Source organism: Musa acuminata, chromosome BXJ1-11, assembly GCF_036884655.1.
Source record: "Musa acuminata AAA Group cultivar baxijiao chromosome BXJ1-11, Cavendish_Baxijiao_AAA, whole genome shotgun sequence".
Classification (NCBI taxonomy): Eukaryota; Viridiplantae; Streptophyta; class Magnoliopsida; order Zingiberales; family Musaceae; genus Musa; species Musa acuminata.
Window position 1 is genome coordinate 26,959,912 of NC_088337.1, and position 20,979 is coordinate 26,980,890.

The 20,979-nt window shown below is 53.3% G+C and overlaps 2 protein-coding genes across 2 annotated transcripts; both read left to right on the top strand.

Moving 5' to 3' along the window:
- The first annotated feature begins 12,233 nt into the window (after positions 1-12,233).
- On the top strand, positions 12,234-15,564 carry LOC103971692 (MDIS1-interacting receptor like kinase 1-like). Its single transcript, XM_009385778.3, has 2 exons — positions 12,234-15,030; positions 15,115-15,564. The coding sequence occupies exons 1-2, from the start codon at positions 12,375-12,377 to the stop codon at positions 15,522-15,524; spliced, it is 3,066 nt and encodes a 1,021-aa protein (XP_009384053.2). The 5' UTR covers positions 12,234-12,374; the 3' UTR covers positions 15,525-15,564.
- Positions 15,565-16,403: 839 nt separating this feature from the next.
- Positions 16,404-20,840, top strand: LOC103971693 (uncharacterized). The gene is made up of 4 exons (XM_009385779.3): positions 16,404-16,683; positions 17,823-17,927; positions 19,594-19,650; positions 20,314-20,840. Exons 1-4 carry the CDS (start codon positions 16,432-16,434, stop codon positions 20,641-20,643), a joined length of 744 nt encoding a protein of 247 aa, XP_009384054.1. The 5' UTR covers positions 16,404-16,431; the 3' UTR covers positions 20,644-20,840.
- The last annotated feature ends 139 nt before the right edge of the window (positions 20,841-20,979 follow it).

Consider the following 20,979-nt stretch of genomic DNA (forward strand, 5'->3'; position numbering starts at 1 on the left):
AATTCGACGTTGCAGGGCGCCTCCTCAAATGGGCAGTGGAGCTCGGCGAGCATGACATACAGTACACGCCTCGGACCACCATTAAAGCCCAGTCCGTGGCAGACTTTATCGCGGAGCTGACCCCGAGTACAGGCGAAGAACTCGAGCCACCGCGTGACACGTGGACTCTCCACGTAGACGGGTCGGCCAACGCAAAGGGCGCCGGCGCAGGGCTGGTGCTGGTGACACCTGACGGCCGCTCGATTGAGCGCTCCTTCCGTTTCGGGTTCAGGGCTACCAACAACGAAGCAGAATACGAGGCTCTCCTGGCAGGGCTCCGATTGGCGCTGGAGATGCGGGTGACCGACATACGCGTAATCACCGACTCACAACTGGTGGCTAGGCAGCTCGACGGCGAATACGAAGCCCGGGACTCGACCATGGCGAAATACTTGGCACAGGTAAAAAACCTTGCCACCAAGTTCGTCCATTTTGGATTGTCGAATGTTCCCAGGAGCGAGAACCAGCGAGCCGACACCCTGGCAAAACTGGCGTCCGGCTCGGCCCCCAGGGCTCGACCCGAGACCGAAGAGCTCCCCCACCGAGCCATAGAGGTCGTCGCCACCGTCACGGACGACGCGCCGGCCACCTGGGTACAAGAGATGCTACGCTTCAAGCGAGACGGGACCCTACCCGACGACGAAACAGCGGCTCGACGCTTGCGTCGGACGCAGGCATGGTACTCTGAAGAAGGAGGACGGTTGTACAAGCGGTCTTTCTCGCGCCCCTTGCTGCGCTGTCTAGAGCCGAACGAAGCCCGGACAGTTCTGTCCGACATGCATGAAGGGGCCTGCGGGGAACATATGGGCGAACGAGCCCTGGCGCACAAGATACTCCGACAGGGGTATTACTGGCCGACCATGCGCCAGGACGCGAAAGCTTTCGTGCGGCGATGCAGCTCATGCCAGGAGCACGCCCGCATCGCCCGACAGCCGGCGGTCCTGTTCACCCCCGTCGACTGTGCTTGGCCATTCGCGCAGTGGGGGCTGGACATACTCGGGCCTCTCCCACCCGCCTCCGGCCAGCGGAAGTACATCATCGTAGGAGTGGACTACTTTACCAGGTGGGTCGAAGCCGAGCCCCTAGCCACCATTACGGAGTCACAAGTGGAAAGGTTCGTGTGGAGAAACCTCATAACACGGTTTGGCCTGCCCCAGTCCATCGTCACCGATAATGGACCTCAATTCGCCGGCAAGAGGTTCCAAAAGTTTTGCGCCGAGCACAAAATTCAGCTGAGATTTAGCTCGGTGGCTTACCCCCAGGCAAACGGGCTAGCTGAAGTAACCAACCGGTCTATCGTCGACGGTCTCAAGAGGAGGGTGTCCGCTGCCCGATCAGCTTGGATCGAAGAGCTCCCGAGCGTCCTGTGGGCGCTACGCACTACCCCCAAGACCCCGACCGGGGAGTCTCCCTACAGCCTCACGTTCGGGACCGAGGCCGTATTACCATCCGAAGTAGCCGTCCCAACTCCGCGGACAGCAGGCTACAGCGAAGAGGCCTCGTGTGAAGGACTCCGATCCAACCTGGATCTGCTCGAGGAAAGACGGGCCAGCGCACACCAGAAAGCTCTTTCTTACAAAAGAGCCGTGGCAAGGGTCTACAACCGGAGGGTGCGACCCCGGTCGATAAAGATTGAGGACCTGGTCCTGCGCAAAATCGAGGTCAGCCACCCAACCCAAGTAAGGGGGAAACTGGCCCCGAAGTGGGAAGGACCCTACCGGGTCATCGGAGTATCCCGACCGGGGACGTTCCGACTCGCAACAATGGATGGCGACCCCGTGCCCCGGACTTGGAATATACAGAACCTTAGAAAATACTTCATCTGAAGACACGGGCACTACGCAAACACGGAAATCAGAAGAAAAGAGCATCTTATTAAAAAGGAGGGGATACAGAACCATAACCATGAGGAACAGAAACCAAAACTCATACAGAAAACCCCTCACACCCTCGACCTCGACTCCGACATACAAAAAACAACGCTCATCACTCTCCTGGAGTCTTCGGGCGGTCGTCGAATGGCACGTCCTCCGGCATGTCCACCTCAAGATCCACGGGATGGGAGGCAAAGGGATCCCTTTCCACCTCGGAGCCAGGAGGGCATGAGCCGAAGCGACCTAGGGCGATTCTGTATCCGTACTCGTAGGATACTCGCCCCATTCGGGTCAATCCAAGCTCGAAGTTCTCGGACTTCTTGTAAGCTTCGATCGCCTCTTTATCCTTCGACGGGCGAAGGCGGACCTCCTCGGCTAGCGCGTCCGAAGCTGCGCGGGCTTCAGCCTCGGCCTTTTCCGCCCTTTTGGTAAGGCCAAGCGCCTCCGACCTCAGTAGGCGCAGCTCCGCCCGATCCAAACGGAGAAACTCTTCGAGTTCCTTGACCGAACTGCCCGATTGCTCGAGCTCCGCCTTCAGGCGCGCCACCTCCTCCTCGGAGTCGGTCGTGCGTTTTTCCGCGGCCGCCACCGCTTCTGGGCCCGACCCGGCCCGAACTTCCTCTAGCTGGTGGCACAGCTCGGAGTTGCACTCGCTGAGGTTCCAGATTACCTGGCCAGCATCACGCACTCGGTCCATCAGCGCCGTCGAGTAGTGGAGGCCCTACCGCAGAAGAAAGAGGGTCAACGCACGGTCACAAAGACACTTGAAGTTAACAAAACACTTACCAGTGTCAAAAACCTCCCCGCCTTGATGAGCATAGCCTCCGAGGGCAGGGTGTATAGGTCCCGAGCCAAGTCGGGGTGGAGCACGCCTCGAAGAAAAGCGGCCGAGGGATCTCCCCCGGCCCATACCTTGTCCCCCCGGGATAGCCCTTTCCAACGGGCGACTAACGGGTCGGAAGCCTCCCCCGGAGGAAGCTCGCCCATAACCAACGACCATAGAGGCTCGTCGGCCCCCGTGCGTAGCCCGCACAGGTCGTCCACCGTAGGCAGGCTCGACCTCTTCCCGGCCGCCCCTTGGCTAGACCCGTCCACTTGGGAAGGCCCGTCATCCCGAACGGCCCGCTTTGTGCCAACGGTTGTCGAAGGGAGGGCCCCCGCCTTGGCTTTCCCGGGACCAGCTGTTTTCGCCTTCTTTGACGGGCGCCCCTCCAGGATCTCTAACGGAGCGTCCGCCGAGCCGGGCAACGGGTCGGCTGAGGGATGCGGAGAGAGAGCGGCGGACGGGCGTGGGGAAGAAGCCGACGACGAACGGCCACCGCGTAGTGACAGAAGCTTCATTCCTACAAAGGAAAACAAGCAAACTATCACAAACTGTGGGAACAGGCGAGACACGAAGAACACCCGCTATAAACGTACCCCCGAAAGCCGGGCTAAGGCCCGCCTCGGCCAGCCACTCCTCGGTCATAGCTCGGATGGCCTGAGAACCGGGAAGGATTGCCCGAAGCCTCTTCAGGTCCCGACGCTCCTCGTCGTTCAAGTCCGAGACTGTGTTATCTATTACCCTCACTGCCCACCGAACTCCGAAGCCCCAATCCTTCGACCAGCTAATGTAAAAAAACCGCCCCTTCCACCCTTTGTTATTCGAAGGGGCCCCCCCGACGCGAAAGCCGGTCCGGGCTGACACGAAATAGCCCCCCGGCCCCTTGAGAAGGCGAAAACAAGAGAGAAAGAGGTTTCGGGTAGGGGTGATGTTAGCATAATAACATTCCCCTAAGAACGCTACTAGGTAACGCCATGAATTAGGCGCCACCTGGGAAGGCGAAATCCGCCACAGAGAAAGACAGGAGACAATGATAGGGTGAAGGGGAAGGCGCAACCCAGCCTCTAGGGCATCTTGAGTCAGCGCGAAACCTTGAGGGACCGGGTCGTACGACCGCTGCCCCGGATCGGGTGCGACCAGAACAAACTCCTCCGGGATGTGAAAACGCTCCCGGAGCTTTTCCAGCAACGACCCGCTCACCGCCGAGTCGAGGTCGTGCGGCCACATTAGAGCCTCAAGGGCTCGCGCCGCCTCCTCGTCTGGGGAGGGCGGAGGCGTGCGCTCCCGGGCTCTATCGAGGGACAAAGGTGGAGAGACAGGCGAGAGGGGCATCCTTACCGGCTTGAGAACGAACAAGAGGGACGGCGAGAGAGCGACTGGGGAGTGACGGCGTAGGAAAGGAGAAGGCGCGATGACAGAAAGGACGATGAGGCACAAGACTCAGCAACAAGAATCGAGAAACGGGCCGAGTGCGCCGTTTACATAGAAAAAATCCCGCCGGGAGAGACGTCCCTTCGTCTCCCCATAGCGGCCAACAGCTCATCCGCACACTCACTCATCGCATCAGGGAAGGTCAACGAACACCCCATCATAAATGCGGACCCAAGGTCGCTGCAGGGAAGGACAGGGAGAACGGCCACTGCGACTCCTCGACGCCTAAGAGGAATGACGATCTTTTCGCATGTTCCCGAGACCACCTCCTCGGCGCGGCCAGCCCGCCCGAGATGTGCTCCTCGGCCGCATGTCCCCGAGACCACCTCCTCGGCGCGGCCAGCCCGCCCGAGACGTGCTCCTCGGCCACATGTCCCCGAGACCACCTCCTCGGCGCGGCCAACCCGCCCGAGACGTGCTCCTCGGCTGCATGTCCCCGAGACCACGTCCTCGGCGCAGCCAGCCCGCCCGAGACGTGCTCCTCGGCCACATGTTCCCGAGACCACCTCCTCGGCGCGGCCAGCCTGCCCGAGACGTGCTCCTCGGCCGTATGTTCCCGAGACCACCTCCTCGGCGCGGCCAGCCCGCCCGAGACGTGCTCCTCGGCCACATGTTCCCGAGACCACCTCCTCGGCGCGGCCAGCCCGCCCGAGACGTGCTCCTCGGCCGCATGTCCCCGAGACCACCTCCTCGGTGCGGCCAGCCCGCCCGAGACGTGCTCCTCGGCCACATGTCCCCGAGACCACCTCCTCGGCGCGGCCAATCCGCCCGAGACGTGCTCCTCGGCTGCATGTCCCCGAGACCACGTCCTCGGCACGGCCAGCCTGCCCGAGACGTGCTCCTCGGCCGCATGTCCCCGAGACCACCTCCTCGGCACGGTCAGCCAGCCCGAGACGTGCTCCTCGGCCGCATTTCCCCGAGACCACCTCCTTGGCGCGGCCAGCCCGCCCGAGACGTACTCCTCGGCCACATGTCCCCGAGACCACCTCCTCGGCGCGGCCAACCCGCCCGAGACGTGCTCCTCGGCCACATGTTCCCGAGACCACCTCCTCGGCGCGGCCAGCCTGCCCGAGACGTGCTCCTCGGCTGCATGTTCCCGAGACCACCTCCTCGGCGCGGCCAGCCCGCCCGAGACGTGCTCCTCGGCCACATGTTCCCGAGACCACCTGCTCGGCGCGGCCAGCCCGCCCGAGACGTGCTCCTCGGCCGCATGTCCCCGAGACCACCTCCTCGGCGCGGCCAGCCCGCCCGAGACGTGCTCCTCGGCCACATGTCCCCGAGACCACCTCCTCGGCGCGGCCAATCCGCCCGAGACGTGCTCCTCGGCTGCATGTCCCCGAGACCACGTCCTCGGCACGGCCAGCCTGCCCGAGACGTGCTCCTCGGCCGCATATCCCCGAGACCACCTCCTCGGCACGGTCAGCCAGCCCGAGACGTGCTCCTCGGCCGCATGTCCCCGAGACCACCTCCTCGGCGCGGCCAGCCCGCCCGAGACGTGCTCCTCGGCTACATGTCCCCGAGACCACGTCCTCGGCACGGCCAGCCCGCCCGAGACGTGCTCCTCGGCCGCGTGTTCCCGAGACCACATCCTCGGCGCGGCCAGCCCGCCCGAGACGTGCTCCTCGGTCATATGTCCCCGAGACCGCCTTTTCGGCGCGGCCAGCCCGCCCGAGACGTGCTCCTCGGCCGCGTGTCGCCGAAAGCACCTACGCAGCGCGGTCTATTTGCCCCGGACATGTGCCTCAATCGTGAACCGCGAAGAGAACCATCGCTTACCGATCAAAGCCACGCCTCGAATCCCCGCCGTCCGATGCCGAGCCATGGCTTCCTTTGGGGGGGATATGATATGGCAAAAAATGGCGGACCCCACTCCTGGCAACGTCCCCCGCACGTGGACAGGCGCGGCGCCCCAGGAAGAGCAATAAGGGTGACGGTCTGCGTCCGGACGTCAGCCTCGCTGAGCCCACAGCCTCCTTCAGTTGACCCAGCACAGTAGGACGAGACAAAAGTAGGTAGCGGTTGGAGCTCGCCCATACCCTGCGATTCCCCGGTCCCCTACGCAACATCCTCGGCGATGTCGGACGCTATCGGAGGTACTGCCCCGACTGACGGGATGGTGCGCCCGGTAATGCCGAGTCCCCCTATAAACACCCCCGAGCCAGAAGGAGAAGAGGGACTGGCTCCTGAAAGGAAAACGACCTCCACGTCACTCTCTAACTTGATCATCGGAGGGGTCGGGTGGAGCATCCCGACCCGACCTTTGTGCAGGTACCGAGCCGAGGCCCCCGTCCGGATACGCAGCATCCCCGCCCGGAGGAAGTCGCAGCGTCGCCCCGAGGCCGAGGCCGCGCCCGACCGCCTTGGCAGAGACGAGCAACGCCCCAGGGAGATCCTCACCATTCGGACCCCCGAACGAGCCGAGACGACCCCCCGGGTCACGGCTAAGAAAAAGGTGTTTACCCTAACAGATACGAATGATATCACCCGCTAATTCTAACATCACACCTACACTATCATAATTAATCAAATCACAAGGCAGATGTCCATATGTTAATATAAGCCTTGAACAAAAACTTATCTTCCCCATTCCCAATAAGCAGTGGCAACATGTCCCATTCTTCTGTTCATCAACAACCAGGCCTACATAGGTGTGGATTTGGGTTTGGGTCAAGAATTATTGACTTGTCTTGCTTGAAATTACTTTTAGTAATCAAGTTAAACCTTTTATTTTTCCTATTAAATGCCAATCTCATGTCTTATAAATAATCAAATCAGTAGTTATTACTTTTACTCACAGGATCCAATTATCATAAGTGATTATAATGAGTTAATTATATATTATCCTTATAATTAATTATTTTTAGCATCGATCTTTATATTTTTTTAAAATTAAAATTCCTAAACTTATGAAATTAAAATAGGGATCCCTATATATAACAACATTGAAATTGCTATAGAAGATTAAAAATCAAGTGATAGAGAGAAGGATTTTGTTGAAGCAACAAGTTAAGTTTTTTACTTTCGTAAGTATAAAGATATTAATATAACTTTTGAAAGTATAAATATTAGAATGTTAAAGATAATTAATTATAAAAGATAATATATAATTAGTCCAAATAACCCTTATCTATCATTTATTATTTTTAATTGATCTTAACATGCATGATGTTGTTGAAGAATCTATCTTTTGAGTTGAGAAGTGATGTTACTATTATTAAAGGAATGAAAGGACTATGGTAGGGAGAAAGAAAACAGATTGGAGTGAGAGTGAGATTGAATCTACTGATGGGAAGATTATGTAACACTCATGATTATATATATATATATATATATATATATATATATATATATATATATATATATATATATATATATATATATATATATATATATATATATATATATATAAACTACCAAAATAAGATAAGATAATAGCTTTATCTTATCCTAGTTGAATATTGTTTCAGTTTACAGAGATAAGATTTATCATGTAAGTGATGAGGATAATAATTGCGATAAGACCCGGCTGACGTCAGCTGCCCCATATGACGCCTCACGCCTCGATCGACCCGACAACACCCGGTCAAAGGAACCAGAACGTCGACCGAGGCGCATTGACATCCTGCTCAGGCCCAACCCTGCACGTCACGCCAACCGGTGTCAGATGCCACCAGGAGTATGATCCTGCCCCCTGCAAGCGGGCAGATCAGGCGACAATAACCTCCCCTATAAATACCCTCGCGTTCATATGAGAAAAGGGGGAGAGACCTTAGCTAAACAAACCCCCTCCACTATCTTCTAACTTGATCGTCGGAGGGGTCGGGTCGAGCTTCCCGACCCGACCTTTGTGCAGGTGCGAAGCCGAAGGTTCCCACCGGATGTGCAGGCGAGGAGTTCTTGCCCGGAGGAAACGGTGACCCCTCTCCGATCGGACCACTGCAGTCGACCACCTCAGCGGACCCGAGGGTCGTACCGGGAAGATCCCCGTCATCAGGACCTGAACCGAGCCGTGTCGGCCCCGAGGCCACAGCTCAAGGTAGTTTCCCACAACATTTTGGCGCTAGAAGGAGGGCCCTGATGTCGAGGGATCACCCGATTGGCTCAAACGAGCCTGCGGCTGAGAGGTCACACCCGATTGAAGCTTCGGGGGAACATCCCCCGCACGGAGATCATCGTGACGAACTCCCCGCCATGACCTCAGAGCGATATTGGGGGATATTCGACGACCCGGGCTTATCGCCGCCCGACGGCGCCCTTGCCGACCCGTCGCCCATGTCGTCCGAGGCCTTTCACGACCTCACCCATCAAATCCGAACTCTGACCGCTATGGTGCAATCCATCATTCCACTTATTTCTCGTCCGCTGCACCCGCCGGCCGTCCAACCACTGCGGCAACAGGAGCCACCCGTTCAGGCTCGCTCATCGCCTCGGGAACTCCCCGCTTTTCCTCGGGTTCCATCGGCCCCACTCGGGGATCAAGTGACGGTAAACCCGAGAGGCCACCCGGAACCCGAGGCGCTGTCTTCGGATTCTACAGACTCCCTGCGAGCCCAGTTGCGCTTCGTCAGCCAACGACTCGACAAGGTGCAGAATGAGCTTCGCAGGTCCAAGGGAGAGCTTGGGGAGGACGCACACCGGGGATCTCCCTTCACGCCCGAGATATGAGATCAGACAGTCCCCCTGAACTTCCGACTCCCCTCCCTGGACGCATACGACGGCTCCACCGACCCAACGGACCATGTAGCCGCCTTCCGTGTCCAAATGGCACTCTACGGAACCTCGGACGCCCTGATGTGCAAGGCGTTCCCCACTACTCTGAGGGGGCCAGCTTGTGCATGGTATAGCAATCTGAAGCCTGGGACGATCACGTCCTTCGGCCAGCTCGTCAAGGACTTTGAGCTTAACTTCCTGGCCTACGCCCGACCGAAACCGTCCGTGGCACTGCTCATCGGACTCAACCAAAGGGAGGATGAGTCCCTCTCACATTTTATGGATCGCTTTGCCAGGCAAATCCGGGGTTTGCCGGACGCTCATCCCTCTCTATTGGTGCAGGCGTTTATGATAGGCTTGCGACCCTCCAGATTTTCCTGGTCCCTCGCAGAGCGACCCACCACCACGGTGCCAGAGATGCTCCAGCGGGCTAACCAGTACATCGCGGCGGAGGCCTGGGTGGCCATGAGGAGAAGGGACGACTTTCGGCAGCGGGCTCTATAGAAGAGGTCAAGCACCCGCGGTGGCTATCCGATGTAGTCCTCGTGAAAAAAAATCTAGGCCCTGCCTTAGTCTCTTCTGAGCGAAGGCTCAGTATCTACCTGACCGCCTCTCGGCTCGCGGTTAGCCCTGGCCTAACTCCTTTTGTATTTACATCCCTTGGCCGCAGCCCGCCTGCGCTATGCTTCTCGGCTCCATGCTGCCCGAGACCACACCTGCGTGGCCTACCCGCCTGCGTTGTGCCCCTCGGCTCCATGCTGCCCGAGACCACGCCTACACCGTGCTCCTCGGCTCCATGCTACCCGAGACCACACTTGCGCGGCCTGCCCACCTGCGTCATGCTCCTCAGCTCCATGCTGCCCGAGACCACGCCTGCGCGGCCTACCCGCTTGCGCCGTGCTCCTCGGCCGCAGCCAGCCTGCGCCGTGCTCCTCGGCCGCATGTTGCCCGAAACCATGCCTGAGCCATACTCCTTGACCGCAGCCCGATTGCGCCATACTCTTCGGCTCCATGCTCCTCGAAACCGCGCCTGCGCAGCCTCCCGCTTGCGTCGTGCTCCTCGACTCCATGCTCCCCGAGACCACACCTACGCGGCCTGCCCGCCTGCGTCGTGTTCCTCGGGCGCATACTCTCTGAAGACCACACCTGCGCGGCCTGCCTGCCTGCGTCGTGCTCCTCGGCTCCATGCTGCCCGAGACCACACCTGCGCGGCCTGCCCGCCTGCGTCGTGCTCCACGACTGCGTGTTGCCCGAGGCCTCGCCTCCACAGCCCGCCCGCCTAAGTCATACCCCTCGGTTACTTGTCGCTCGAGACCGCAGCCTCTGCTCGACCCGATCGGTAACGGACCAGCAGCCGCTCGGTAAGAACAAATACTGAAAGCTGAAGCCATGCCTCGGACTTCCGTTAAAACGACCGACGCATAGCTTCTTTCCGGGGGGGAATATGATGAGGATAATAATTGCGATAAGACCCGGCTGACGTCAGCCACCCCAGAGGACGCCTCACGCCTCGATCGACCCGACAACACCCGGTCAAACGGTCCAGAACATCGATTGAGGCGCATTGACGTCCTGCTTAGGCCCAACCCTGCACACCACGCCAACCGGTGTTAGACGCCACCAGGAGTATGATCCTACCCCCTGCAAGCGGGCAGATCAGGTGACGGTATCCTCCCCTATAAATACCCTCGCATTCATCTAAGAAAAGGGGGAGAGACCTTAGCTAAACAAACCTCCTCCACTATCTTCTAACTTGATCGTCGGAGGGGTCGGGTCGAGCTTCCCGACCCGACCTTGTGAAGGTGCGAAGCCGAAGATCCCCACCGGACGCGCAAGCGAGGAGTTCTTGCCCGGAGGAAACGGTGACCCCACTCCGATCGGAGCACCGCAGTCGGCCACCTCAGCGGACCCGAGAGTCGTACTGGGAAGATCCCCGTCATCCGGACCCGAACCGAGCCGCGTCGACCTCGAGGCCACGGCTCAAGGTGGTTTCCCACGACAGTAAGGATCTATCTACTCAACATTTTTGTTTTCTGAAATGCAATTATTCTTTTTATGTGACAATTAATTTTGTTCCAAATTGAACATATCGACGAGGTTTACAGTAAAGTAAGTACTTAACTGGAACAGGATACGTAGCTTCCTTCTATGAATTCAATCTTCCATTTTGATCCTTCAACTTTCCAGCTTATACTGAAGATAATGCATTACAGGACTCCTTTGATCCTCTGTAATCCACATCCACTAGCATTACAAAACTCCCCTCCCTTTCTTGCATACCATGTCATGCCCAATTCTTTTCAATTAAGAAGGCCACCATCACATAAACTAAAACCAAAGAACTCGTCATGATGGAAAAGGGAGGTAGTGATTGGTGCTTTAAGATTTGCACGCTCGTACAGCTCCTTGTGTACCCGAGGAAGCCTGCAAATGGCATGGAAGCTACAACGATGGAGGCCTGCACATGCGTTTCTATCCCCTCCCATGGTGTTTCTCTCAACTTGACTGAGCACCCAAGAAGATGAATAAAGAAAGGCTCCAACCATGTGTGTTCATGTGGGCGGAGGGCGGCTTGAGTTGGACGCATTTGCTGTTTGGTGGCCTCATCCATCTCTATGATTGCATGCATCTGATGCCCAACTCTTCCCCCCGTTCCCCCTTCGCATGTCCGAGCTACACACACCCTTCTCCTACCATCCTTCCTTCCTTCAAGCCCATAATGGAGATGAGAACATGCATAGATTCCCAGAGACAAACCAATGAACTCACCAACATGGACAGAAGATGAGTTCGAGGATGATGGTTGAGGAACAGAGGGCAACGGTTGAGTCGGTTGGGGTCATGTTCATGCCCTACTGTAGATGACTTGGAAGCACATGTAGAACCCAAGGCAGAGAGAAGCATCTCCAGTTCATTCCAAACACAACTTGTGGTACTCGAAAGATTAGGCTAATGAGAGAGAATATGTTCATTCTGCTTCTATCTATTGGATATGTTTTTGTACATACGTGATCTCTAACTTTCACCTTTGGCTGTGTTATCTATGACATTTGTCACAGATCTTTCTTCTGACAACTTGAAGAAAGAGCTTCTCTCTCTCTCTCTCTTTCTCTTTCTCTTGCTTTTACTTTGTCTCAGTATGCTTTAATCATTGTGAGCTCTCACACATTCTCGCCATGTTTGATGTCGGAGGATTTTCTCGACGATCCAAAAGTCTCCAGGCATGACACTCCCATCACCAGCTGTTTGATGATCCCGAGACCCCACGAGCCAACCAAATCCATTATATAATCGCTAGCCAATAATCATGCACTGAAAAGAGTTCTTAATTCCATGTCTTCAACTCATTAATCTTCTACACAGCATATTCAATCTCTTCTTCCCATCATCTCCCTCCTCCTCTCGCTCTCTTGTTTCAGAGAAGAGGGAAGTCGCAAGTATGACACAGAGCTGATACAGAGGTAAGCAAGAGGAGGAAGAAGAGAACAAGAACGGAAATGTTTACGAGACTAGCTTTTATCTTCTCCTTGGCCTTCTTTTGTGCTGTCATTGCGTATGCCGCTCCGGCGGACGAGGTGGCGGCGCTGCTGTCGATCAAAGCGGAGCTCGACGATCCGTTGAATGCCCTTGGAGACTGGAATCTGCCGACCGACGTCGCTGGCTCGTCCCACTGCAACTGGACTGGCGTCCGGTGCAGCTCGACGGGCGCCGTCGACGGCCTCGACCTCTCTCACCTGAACTTAAGTGGCCTGATCGCCGGCGACATCCGCCGGCTCACGAGCCTTGTCCGCCTCAACCTGTGCAGCAATTCCTTCTCTTCGTCGCTCCCGGAGGCCATCGCCGACCTCACCATGCTCCGGGAGCTCGACGTTAGTGACAACAACTTCGTCCGTCACTTCCCGACCGGCCTCGGCGGGTTCCAGGGCCTGAGGAGCCTCAATGCCTCCGGGAACAACTTCGACGGGCCGATCCCCGACGACATCGGCAACGCCACGGCTCTCGAGACGCTGGATCTGCGAGGGAACTTCTTCGCTGGTTCAATCCCGCTGTCTTACCGGAACTTACAGAGCTTGAAGTTCTTGGGCCTTTCCGGCAACAACCTCAGGGGAAGACTCCCCGCTGAGCTCGGCCAACTCTCTTCGTTGGAGACGCTTATAATTGGGTACAACGAGATCGAAGGTCCGATTCCCGCGGAGCTCGGCAACCTGACAAATCTCCGGTACCTCGACATGGCGGTCGGCAACCTCAGCGGTGCCATTCCTGCAAAGCTCGGAAGGCTGCAATCCCTCACCACCGTCTACTTGTACAAGAACAATCTCGATGGCGAGATCCCGAGAGAAATCGGCGATATCTCATCGCTGCAGATGCTGGATCTCTCCGACAACCTCATCTCCGGTTCGATACCGCCGGAGTTGTCGCGACTGAGTAATCTAAAGCTTCTCAATCTGATGTGCAACAGACTCAAAGGCGCGGTGCCCGCCGGCATCGGTGAGCTACCTCAGTTGGAGGTGCTGGAGCTGTGGAACAACTCGCTCTCCGGCGCCTTGCCGGCCAACCTGGGCCTGAACTCGGCACTGCAATTGCTCGACGTTTCCTCGAACTCGCTCTCGGGGAAGATACCTGCGGGAGTGTGCGACGGTGGCAACCTCACCAAGCTCATCCTCTTCAACAACGCCTTCTCCGGGCCGATCCCGACCGGCCTGCCGACGTGCCTCTCTCTGGTTCGCGTTCGAATGCAAAACAACCGGCTCAACGGTACCATACCGAGTGGTCTCGGGAGGCTACCGAAGCTGCAGCGGCTCGAACTGGCAGGCAACGAGCTCTCCGGCGAGATACCGGACGACATCTCGTCCTCGACCTCGCTCTCCTTCATCGATCTCTCGCACAACCACCTCCGCTCGTCCCTCCCTTCTAACATACTATCCATGCCGACGCTCCAAACCTTTTTGGCCGCCGACAACGAGCTGACCGGAGGAATCCCGGACGAGTTGCAGGACTGCCCATCCCTCTCTGCTCTCGACCTTTCGACCAACCGCCTGTCCGGGTGCATACCGAGCAGCCTAGCCTCATGCCAGCATCTCGTGTCGCTGAGCCTCCAGAGCAACCGGCTCACCGGCACGATCCCGTCCTCGCTTGCGACGATGCCAACGCTCTCCATTCTGGATCTGTCGAACAACTTCCTCACCGGCACGATCCCCGACAACTTCGGCGGCTCGCCGGCTCTCGAGATGTTGAATTTAGCCTACAACAATCTCTCGGGCCCCGTGCCGGCCAACGGCCTATTGCTTACCATAAACCCGGATGATCTCGCCGGCAATGCAGGCCTTTGCGGTGGCGGTGCACTCCCTCCGTGCGCCGCGAATTCGCCATGGGCATCGACGACGAGTCCCAAAGCGTCTCACCTCAAGCACATCGCAGCCGGATGGCTGATCGGGATTTCGGCGGTCTTAATGATTGGGCTCGGCGTTCTCGGGGCACGACGGCTCTATCAGATGTGGCACGTTGACGGCGGGTGCTGCGGCGACGGCAAGTTCGAGGAAGAGACCGGCGCTTGGCCTTGGCGGTTGACGGCATTCCAACGGCTCAACTTCACGAGCACCGACGTGTTAGCATGCGTCAAGGAGGCCAACATCATCGGCATGGGCGCCACGGGGATCGTCTACAAGGCCGAGCTCCACAGGCACCACGCAGCGGTGGCGGTGAAGAAGCTGTGGCGGCCGGAAGGGGCCGCAGCGGAGTTGGGCGATTCCGATGCCGGGGATTTGGCGACGGAAGTGAGCCTACTAGGAAGGTTGAGACACCGTAATATCGTGAAGATGCTCGGCTACGTGCGAAACGGCGCCGAGATGATGATACTGTACGAGTACATGCAGAACGGCAGCCTGTGGGAGGCTTTGCATGGGAAGCAAGAGGGGCGGCTGCTGGTAGACTGGGTCTCCAGGTACAACGTGGCGGCCGGAATCGCGCACGGATTGGCCTACCTTCACCACGACTGCCACCCGCAGGTGATCCATCGTGATGTGAAGTCGAGCAACGTGCTCTTGGATGGGAATCTGGAAGCCAAGATCGCCGATTTCGGCCTGGCAAGGATGATGGTCCGCAAGAACGAGACTGTGTCCGTCGTCGCTGGATCGTATGGCTACATTGCCCCAGGTCAGTCGCATATGTCGACCGTCGACGGAACTCTTTTAGCTACTGGCATTACTTAACACTGGATGCTTGTGTGTTCTTTAACAGAGTACGGCTACACATTGAAGGTGGACGAGAAGACCGACATATATAGCTTCGGGGTGGTGCTCATGGAGTTACTGACAGGGAAGAGGCCCGTAGAAATGGAGTACGGGGAGAGCCAGGACATCGTCGGGTGGGTCCGCGGGCGGCTGAGGAGCAACCACGGCGTCGAGGAGCTGCTCGACAGCAGCATCGGCGGACGTTGCGAGCACGTACGTGAGGAGATGCTGCTGGTGCTGCGGGTCGCGGTGCTGTGCACGGCAAGGTCGCCCAAGGACCGGCCGCCGATGAGGGACGTGCTCACCATGCTAGCCGAGGCAAAGCCGCGGCGGAAGAGCAGCAGCAGCGGCGGCGGTGGCGTGGTGGCCAAGGACAAGCCCGTGTTCACCACCTCGCCAGATTCTGGGTATCCGTAGACATGTAGTTATTCCATAGGAAAGGAACCGTTCGCCTTTAGATTAGTGTTTTTAGATGAATAACTAAATACGTATTGATATTTTAAAGGGCGTCGACTTACTTATCTATATCACGAAATCTCAACAAAGCTTCGGCTGCACTCAAACCGACTCGACTGAGCTCGAGCCGCATGCGGCCTTTTAGCCCAAATCCGTCAAATCGGCCGGTCTTCGGTGGTGTTGGGTTGCAATCAAATCTGCGGAAGTTGAAGCCCAAGTATCAATCGCGGGTCTTCTAAATGCCAGGTGGGCCGATATTCCGGTCCAACCTAAAATCTCCCTACCATACCGGTCCGGTCCGGGCCGGTCGGGTCGGTCCAAACCAAGTTCTCTCTGCCGATTTCCTATTGACGGTGACCGCCTCGTGCTGCCTTGCCGCCGCAGCCGCTTGTCTTTGGTTTGCACCGCCTCTGTCGCCTCACCATCATTACTTCGACACTTAAACTACCGCTGCCGCCTCAGTCATCTTTTACTCTCCCCTTCTTTCTGTTCGACAAGTTTGTGTTAGCCACTAACGAATAATACTATATAATATCTTAATACTTGGCAAAAGAAGAAGAAAATATTTAGCTTAGACAGCAGCGTTTTGGGACTGTTTAAGACACCGGTGGCGAAATTTGTCTTTTTGTCTTTAATGGTTTTGGGACCCAAAGCAATCGATGAACATCGTCCGGTCACGAAATCGTTGATTGGTTACGGAATGACTATTATGCCCTCGTGGCATCCGTTAATGGAGTTTTCTCACGGCGATGTACGAAGGGCAAACAAGTCTATTGGTAGGCGCCATTGCGTGCCGACTTATATTTAGAGACTCCACAACACACGGCCTTCGATATTGTTGGTTCGTCCCTCTTCGTGGCGCGCTCCGATGGCGGTGCTAAGCAGAGACGTGGGCGGTGGGGGGAAACGGACCCGGCAGGGGAGGCGAGATGCCGACGGAGGAGCCCGAGCGGCACGGGAGGAGCGGGAGGGAGCGGCGAGGGATCCGCTGGTGGTGCTGGGGCCGGATGTGGTGACGAAGATTCTCGAGTTCGCGGACGCGCGCAGCGTGGCACGATGCACGGTGGTATCTCGCGGCTGGCATGAAATCGCCTCCAGCGACCGCCTTTGGGCCCCAAAGGTTGGTTCTTCACCCCCATGTATTCTCCTTCGCCATGCTTTCCGATGTAAACTGAGTTTAGCCCGATGTTTGTCGGCGACGAATTCGCCATATTTTACTTTGCTAAATCGATGCGATTCAAGCGGTAATTTTTCGCCTCCGGACAAGTTCGAGTTAAAGCGAGGGATGTCAAAGATTTGGTTTTGGTTTCTCGCACGCTTTGATGCCCTATTTTCTTGCATTTTAATGATTCTTTGAATTGCTTTACCTGCTATTTAACTAGTTTTTTGCACTTCTTTTGGAGCTCACTTTCTCTGCCTTTATTCTTCTCTTTGGCCTCCTTTTTATTCTTTAAAATGTTCACTTATTCATGGAAAAAATCGTATTTTTTACTTCTTTTTGGGAAAAATTCTACATTCCTCCCCTGTGGTTGGAAGATCTCATACTCAGGCTCACGTGGGAATGACAAGTTCGATCAGGCTGATCATGTTCCCACCAAAACGTAAGATGTTAGCTTTTTCTAATGTTCAGGCGTTACATGCATCGATCACCTTCATTTCTTGACTTCGACTGAGCATAATATCCATTGAGGTCTAAAGTAGAACAGACCCCAATGGAATCATACTTAGTGGTGGTGGTGGTGGGGATAGTGAACCACGCTGGCTTTTACTATTTCAGTGGATGATTAGTTCAAGCTATATGTGCATAATTGCAAAACCAGATTATACGAGAGGCCATCTACTTCAAAAACTTGACATAATACACGAAAAAGAGGGATAACTACATTCTTATCCTTTGAGCACGCGAAGAATCACACAGCATCCTACTGTATACACAAAGGTGCAAGAATTCAAGTTGGGGCGAGGAATTTTCAAGCCCAAGGGAGATTACTGTCAAATTTGACATTAGACTTAGCACTTTATTTTACATCATTGGGTAGATATCAACCTCACTTATCAGAATCTATCCGCTGAAATTAATCCTGTCTCTATATATATTTTTGGTGTAAGAAAATTAAGGAGATAATCGTGTAGACTAGTCTTTTCATTTTCTTCGTGCTGTTTCTTACCTGAGCTATAATTGGTTTCCCGTAATTATGAACTCTGTGTTTTCATGAAGTTTCTTTTGAATAAACTCACTACTAGATGTTCTTGTTCCAGTATGCAAAATTGTTGAAAGGGAAGGCACATATCCCCCGGATGTCAAATTTGCGAGGAGCATCAAGACTAGCAGCTTATTCTATGTCCATTGTGGATGGGAAAAGAGTGAGAGATTGCCTTCAGATTGGATATTTTGTGCACAATCTATTTTCAGTCTCTTAGATTAGTTTCAATCTTTTAGATCTTCAGTTCTGTTCTTTTAGGATAGACCTCCATGCATATATCTAATTTAGTGACTAGGGTTTTAACTACATGGATATTTAATTATGCTTTATAAGCTAAATTTTTGGTGTCACATCTTGCTGAAGGTTTTAACTCAATGATCTTTTTTGTGCTCGGAAGATTTGTCTGGCAGAATCTGATAAAGAGAAAGTACTCAATGAAAATAAGGAAATAAAGAAGAATGGCCACTTGGCTTTTAGTGAGAGCAAGATGGTTGTATGTGAACACTTTATAAGCTGAGTGACCTTGCTGTCAACTGACACTTTCATCGCTATAGGCATATTATCTTCTGTTAACAATTAAAGTGAACAGAAATCAACATTTCTTTCTCAGCAGCATTTTATCTTTTGGAGAGAGGAAACATTTTATATTGCAGGACACTCGTTTTGTTAATCTTAATGATCACATATACAAGCTTTTTCTATAAATGGGAGGTTAAAAGAATTTGTATTTCTATTGAATGCCATCCTTGTCTGTTACCTGCATGTGATATATGGATAACTAACCTGTAAATATTCTATAAAGATTTTAATTTCTGATCCTTTGTATCAGATTGCCATATTTTTGAAGCCCCAAGTTGTTACTTAGAAAATAAAAACCAAGTACTTCATGCATCCATATGTCTTACAAGAAAGTACATATAGAGATATCAAAGAAGAGGAAGTATGATGTGTCATTCAGAGTTTTGCTAACTGTAATCCCCTTGGAGAGCATAGAGGTCAAAATCCAATCCATTTTGCTGATTCTTTTATGCATATCTGAGGCTGGAACTTATGATGTAGATAGATCTAGTTAATAAAGTGCATCTTAGACTACATAATTTGAAAATTGGAAGAGGGAACCCATGAACTTGATCTATAGGCATTTGAAGATTAAAAAGACAATATTTTGTATTGTTATAGGCCATATTTTTAATCAAAGTACAATTGAACAATTGATTTCCAGAGTATTGGATGCTATGAACTTTTCTTAAAAGTAACAAGGAGAGATGCTTCTAAAACTTCTTCTTACATCTCAAATTAGAGAATCTCAGCTTTCAATATTTGTATTTGCATGTGTTCTGATGTTGGCATATGGAATGTGTTTTGGAGTCAGCGTAGTATTGATCTCACATTTGAGGCCTTCAAAAAGCTCTGTCCATAAAGTAGAAGATGATAGATGTACCCTGACACGATTGGTGGAAGGTTAATAATCTGTTCCTTTACACGTTCGCAGTATGAATTTAGTCTTCTGAATGAAAAATAGCTATGTATTTGTGTATGCCATCTTCAATTGGTCTCATTGTAATATTTCTTGAGGTAAGGTCACTTTGTCATACTGTTAAAAGGTCATTCATTGATGCAAACTACCTGCGGACCTCATTGCATTTAAACACAATTTTCATTCGGTTCTATCCGGTTCCAGACAAAGGTCATTCATATTTTATCTTCTACCTTGTGGCTTTAGGTGTTGAATTTTCATTCAATGCTACTATGTTTCCTCACCACATGATTCCACGTAAAATCATGTTCTAGAGTGCACTAAATTATAATAATCATTGATTTTCCAGACTCGCATCATGAAGGAGGATCTCTGCGATCATGTTTGGGAATTTCGTTATAAGAAGGTATGCAATACTACGCATTCATTAGCTCAACTAATAGATGAATTTACCTTCTAGCAAGGTCATTACGAAGTAACTAGTACTCTCACCTCGATCCAATCTTTCTTTTTCAAATTCAATCAGTTGATCGCCTTTCGGTAAAGCAGTGATCTACCAACTTATTATCTTTTTTTAATCTTTATTGTATGAAGCTCTTAATAGTGTTGAATGTTTGGTTGGCAAATAGCCAACTTCTGATAGTAATTCTATCTGCTCTCTTCATTTATGTAATTTATTAATCAACTGAATCTTCCTTTTCAGTGGGGACAACCAGAAGCCTTCATTTCTGAAATGCGAAATGTTCAAATGTGGAAGTTAGATTGGCTGGGGTTTAACTCAAATTATTTAACTTGATAAAATAAGAGATTTGATTATTTAGCATAAACCTTGGCCTCTTTTTCTTGCGAGTGATATGTAGTCTTGGAAGATAAGAATTCAGGATTGTTAAAAAAGAAAAAATAAGATAAAAAAGAAAAAATAAGACATTTCGGGGCACCAAGAACAGCTTCTGATAGTATGTCAAGAAATTGATGAAAGGAACGATGGTGGCCTTTGCTTGAACTGATTAGCTGAACTGCTACAGTAATCATCTTTCCTTATTCCTCCTTTCACATGCTTGTTTTGCAGGCTGCCCCAGAATATTGGCGGAACCTCGATCCTTCATGGAAAGGCACCAGCCCACCGATGCACCGCTACTTCCATCCAAATGGCTCCCACACTGCAGATCGTGATGACAAAGTTTGGGGGGGGCACGAGTGCACATACTCGATCATGACGAGCTACGTGGGCGAGGGGCAAATCAGGGACCACTACGTGAGGATTAACAGGTGGCCACCGATGACTGTGTCGAGGAAGGAGGATTGGAGATGGGAGATGAGCAACCACCTCTACTGCTACATCAGTGTCCCTGATGCCGAGAAGGAGGGTGGCACAGGACCTCTTTTTCCGGCATGGTAAGTAGAGGGACCATGCATTTGAAACCGGCAGTTTGGGACTTGTATATGAAGTTTAACCTTTCCATCTGTTGGATGGTGGGCAACTTCTAGTTATCTTGTGGCTTTAGGATTTATAGTTATGAGAATATGACAAAGAATGTGAACCTTTCTTACTGTGTTATGGTTTCGCATTCCAGCAATCTTTTTTTGCTTTCGGAAGTAGTATATGGTGTAATCCATCCTCTCACCTGAATGAGTGGGTTTTTGGAAGAACAGCAATGTTATCAACCATGCATGGTGTCAGGACTTCCAAGGGTCGCAAATGTCACAGCTGACGAAGTACCCCTTTAGTCAGCAG

What these genes read in the sequence shown, in the direction of transcription:
- LOC103971692 (XM_009385778.3), top strand. Translation starts at nt 12,375, where the DNA reads ATGTTTACGAGACTAGCTTTTATCTTCTCCTTGGCCTTCTTTTGTGCT. An exon ending in GTATGGCTACATTGCCCCAG is followed by an intron (nt 15,031 to 15,114) that starts GTCAGTCGCATA and finishes GTTCTTTAACAG; the next exon opens with AGTACGGCTACACATTGAAG.
- LOC103971693 (XM_009385779.3), top strand. Translation starts at nt 16,432, where the DNA reads ATGGCGGTGCTAAGCAGAGACGTGGGCGGTGGGGGGAAACGGACCCGG. An exon ending in CCATTGTGGATGGGAAAAGA is followed by an intron (nt 17,928 to 19,593) that starts GTGAGAGATTGC and finishes TTGATTTTCCAG; the next exon opens with ACTCGCATCATGAAGGAGGA. An exon ending in GGGAATTTCGTTATAAGAAG is followed by an intron (nt 19,651 to 20,313) that starts GTATGCAATACT and finishes CTTGTTTTGCAG; the next exon opens with GCTGCCCCAGAATATTGGCG.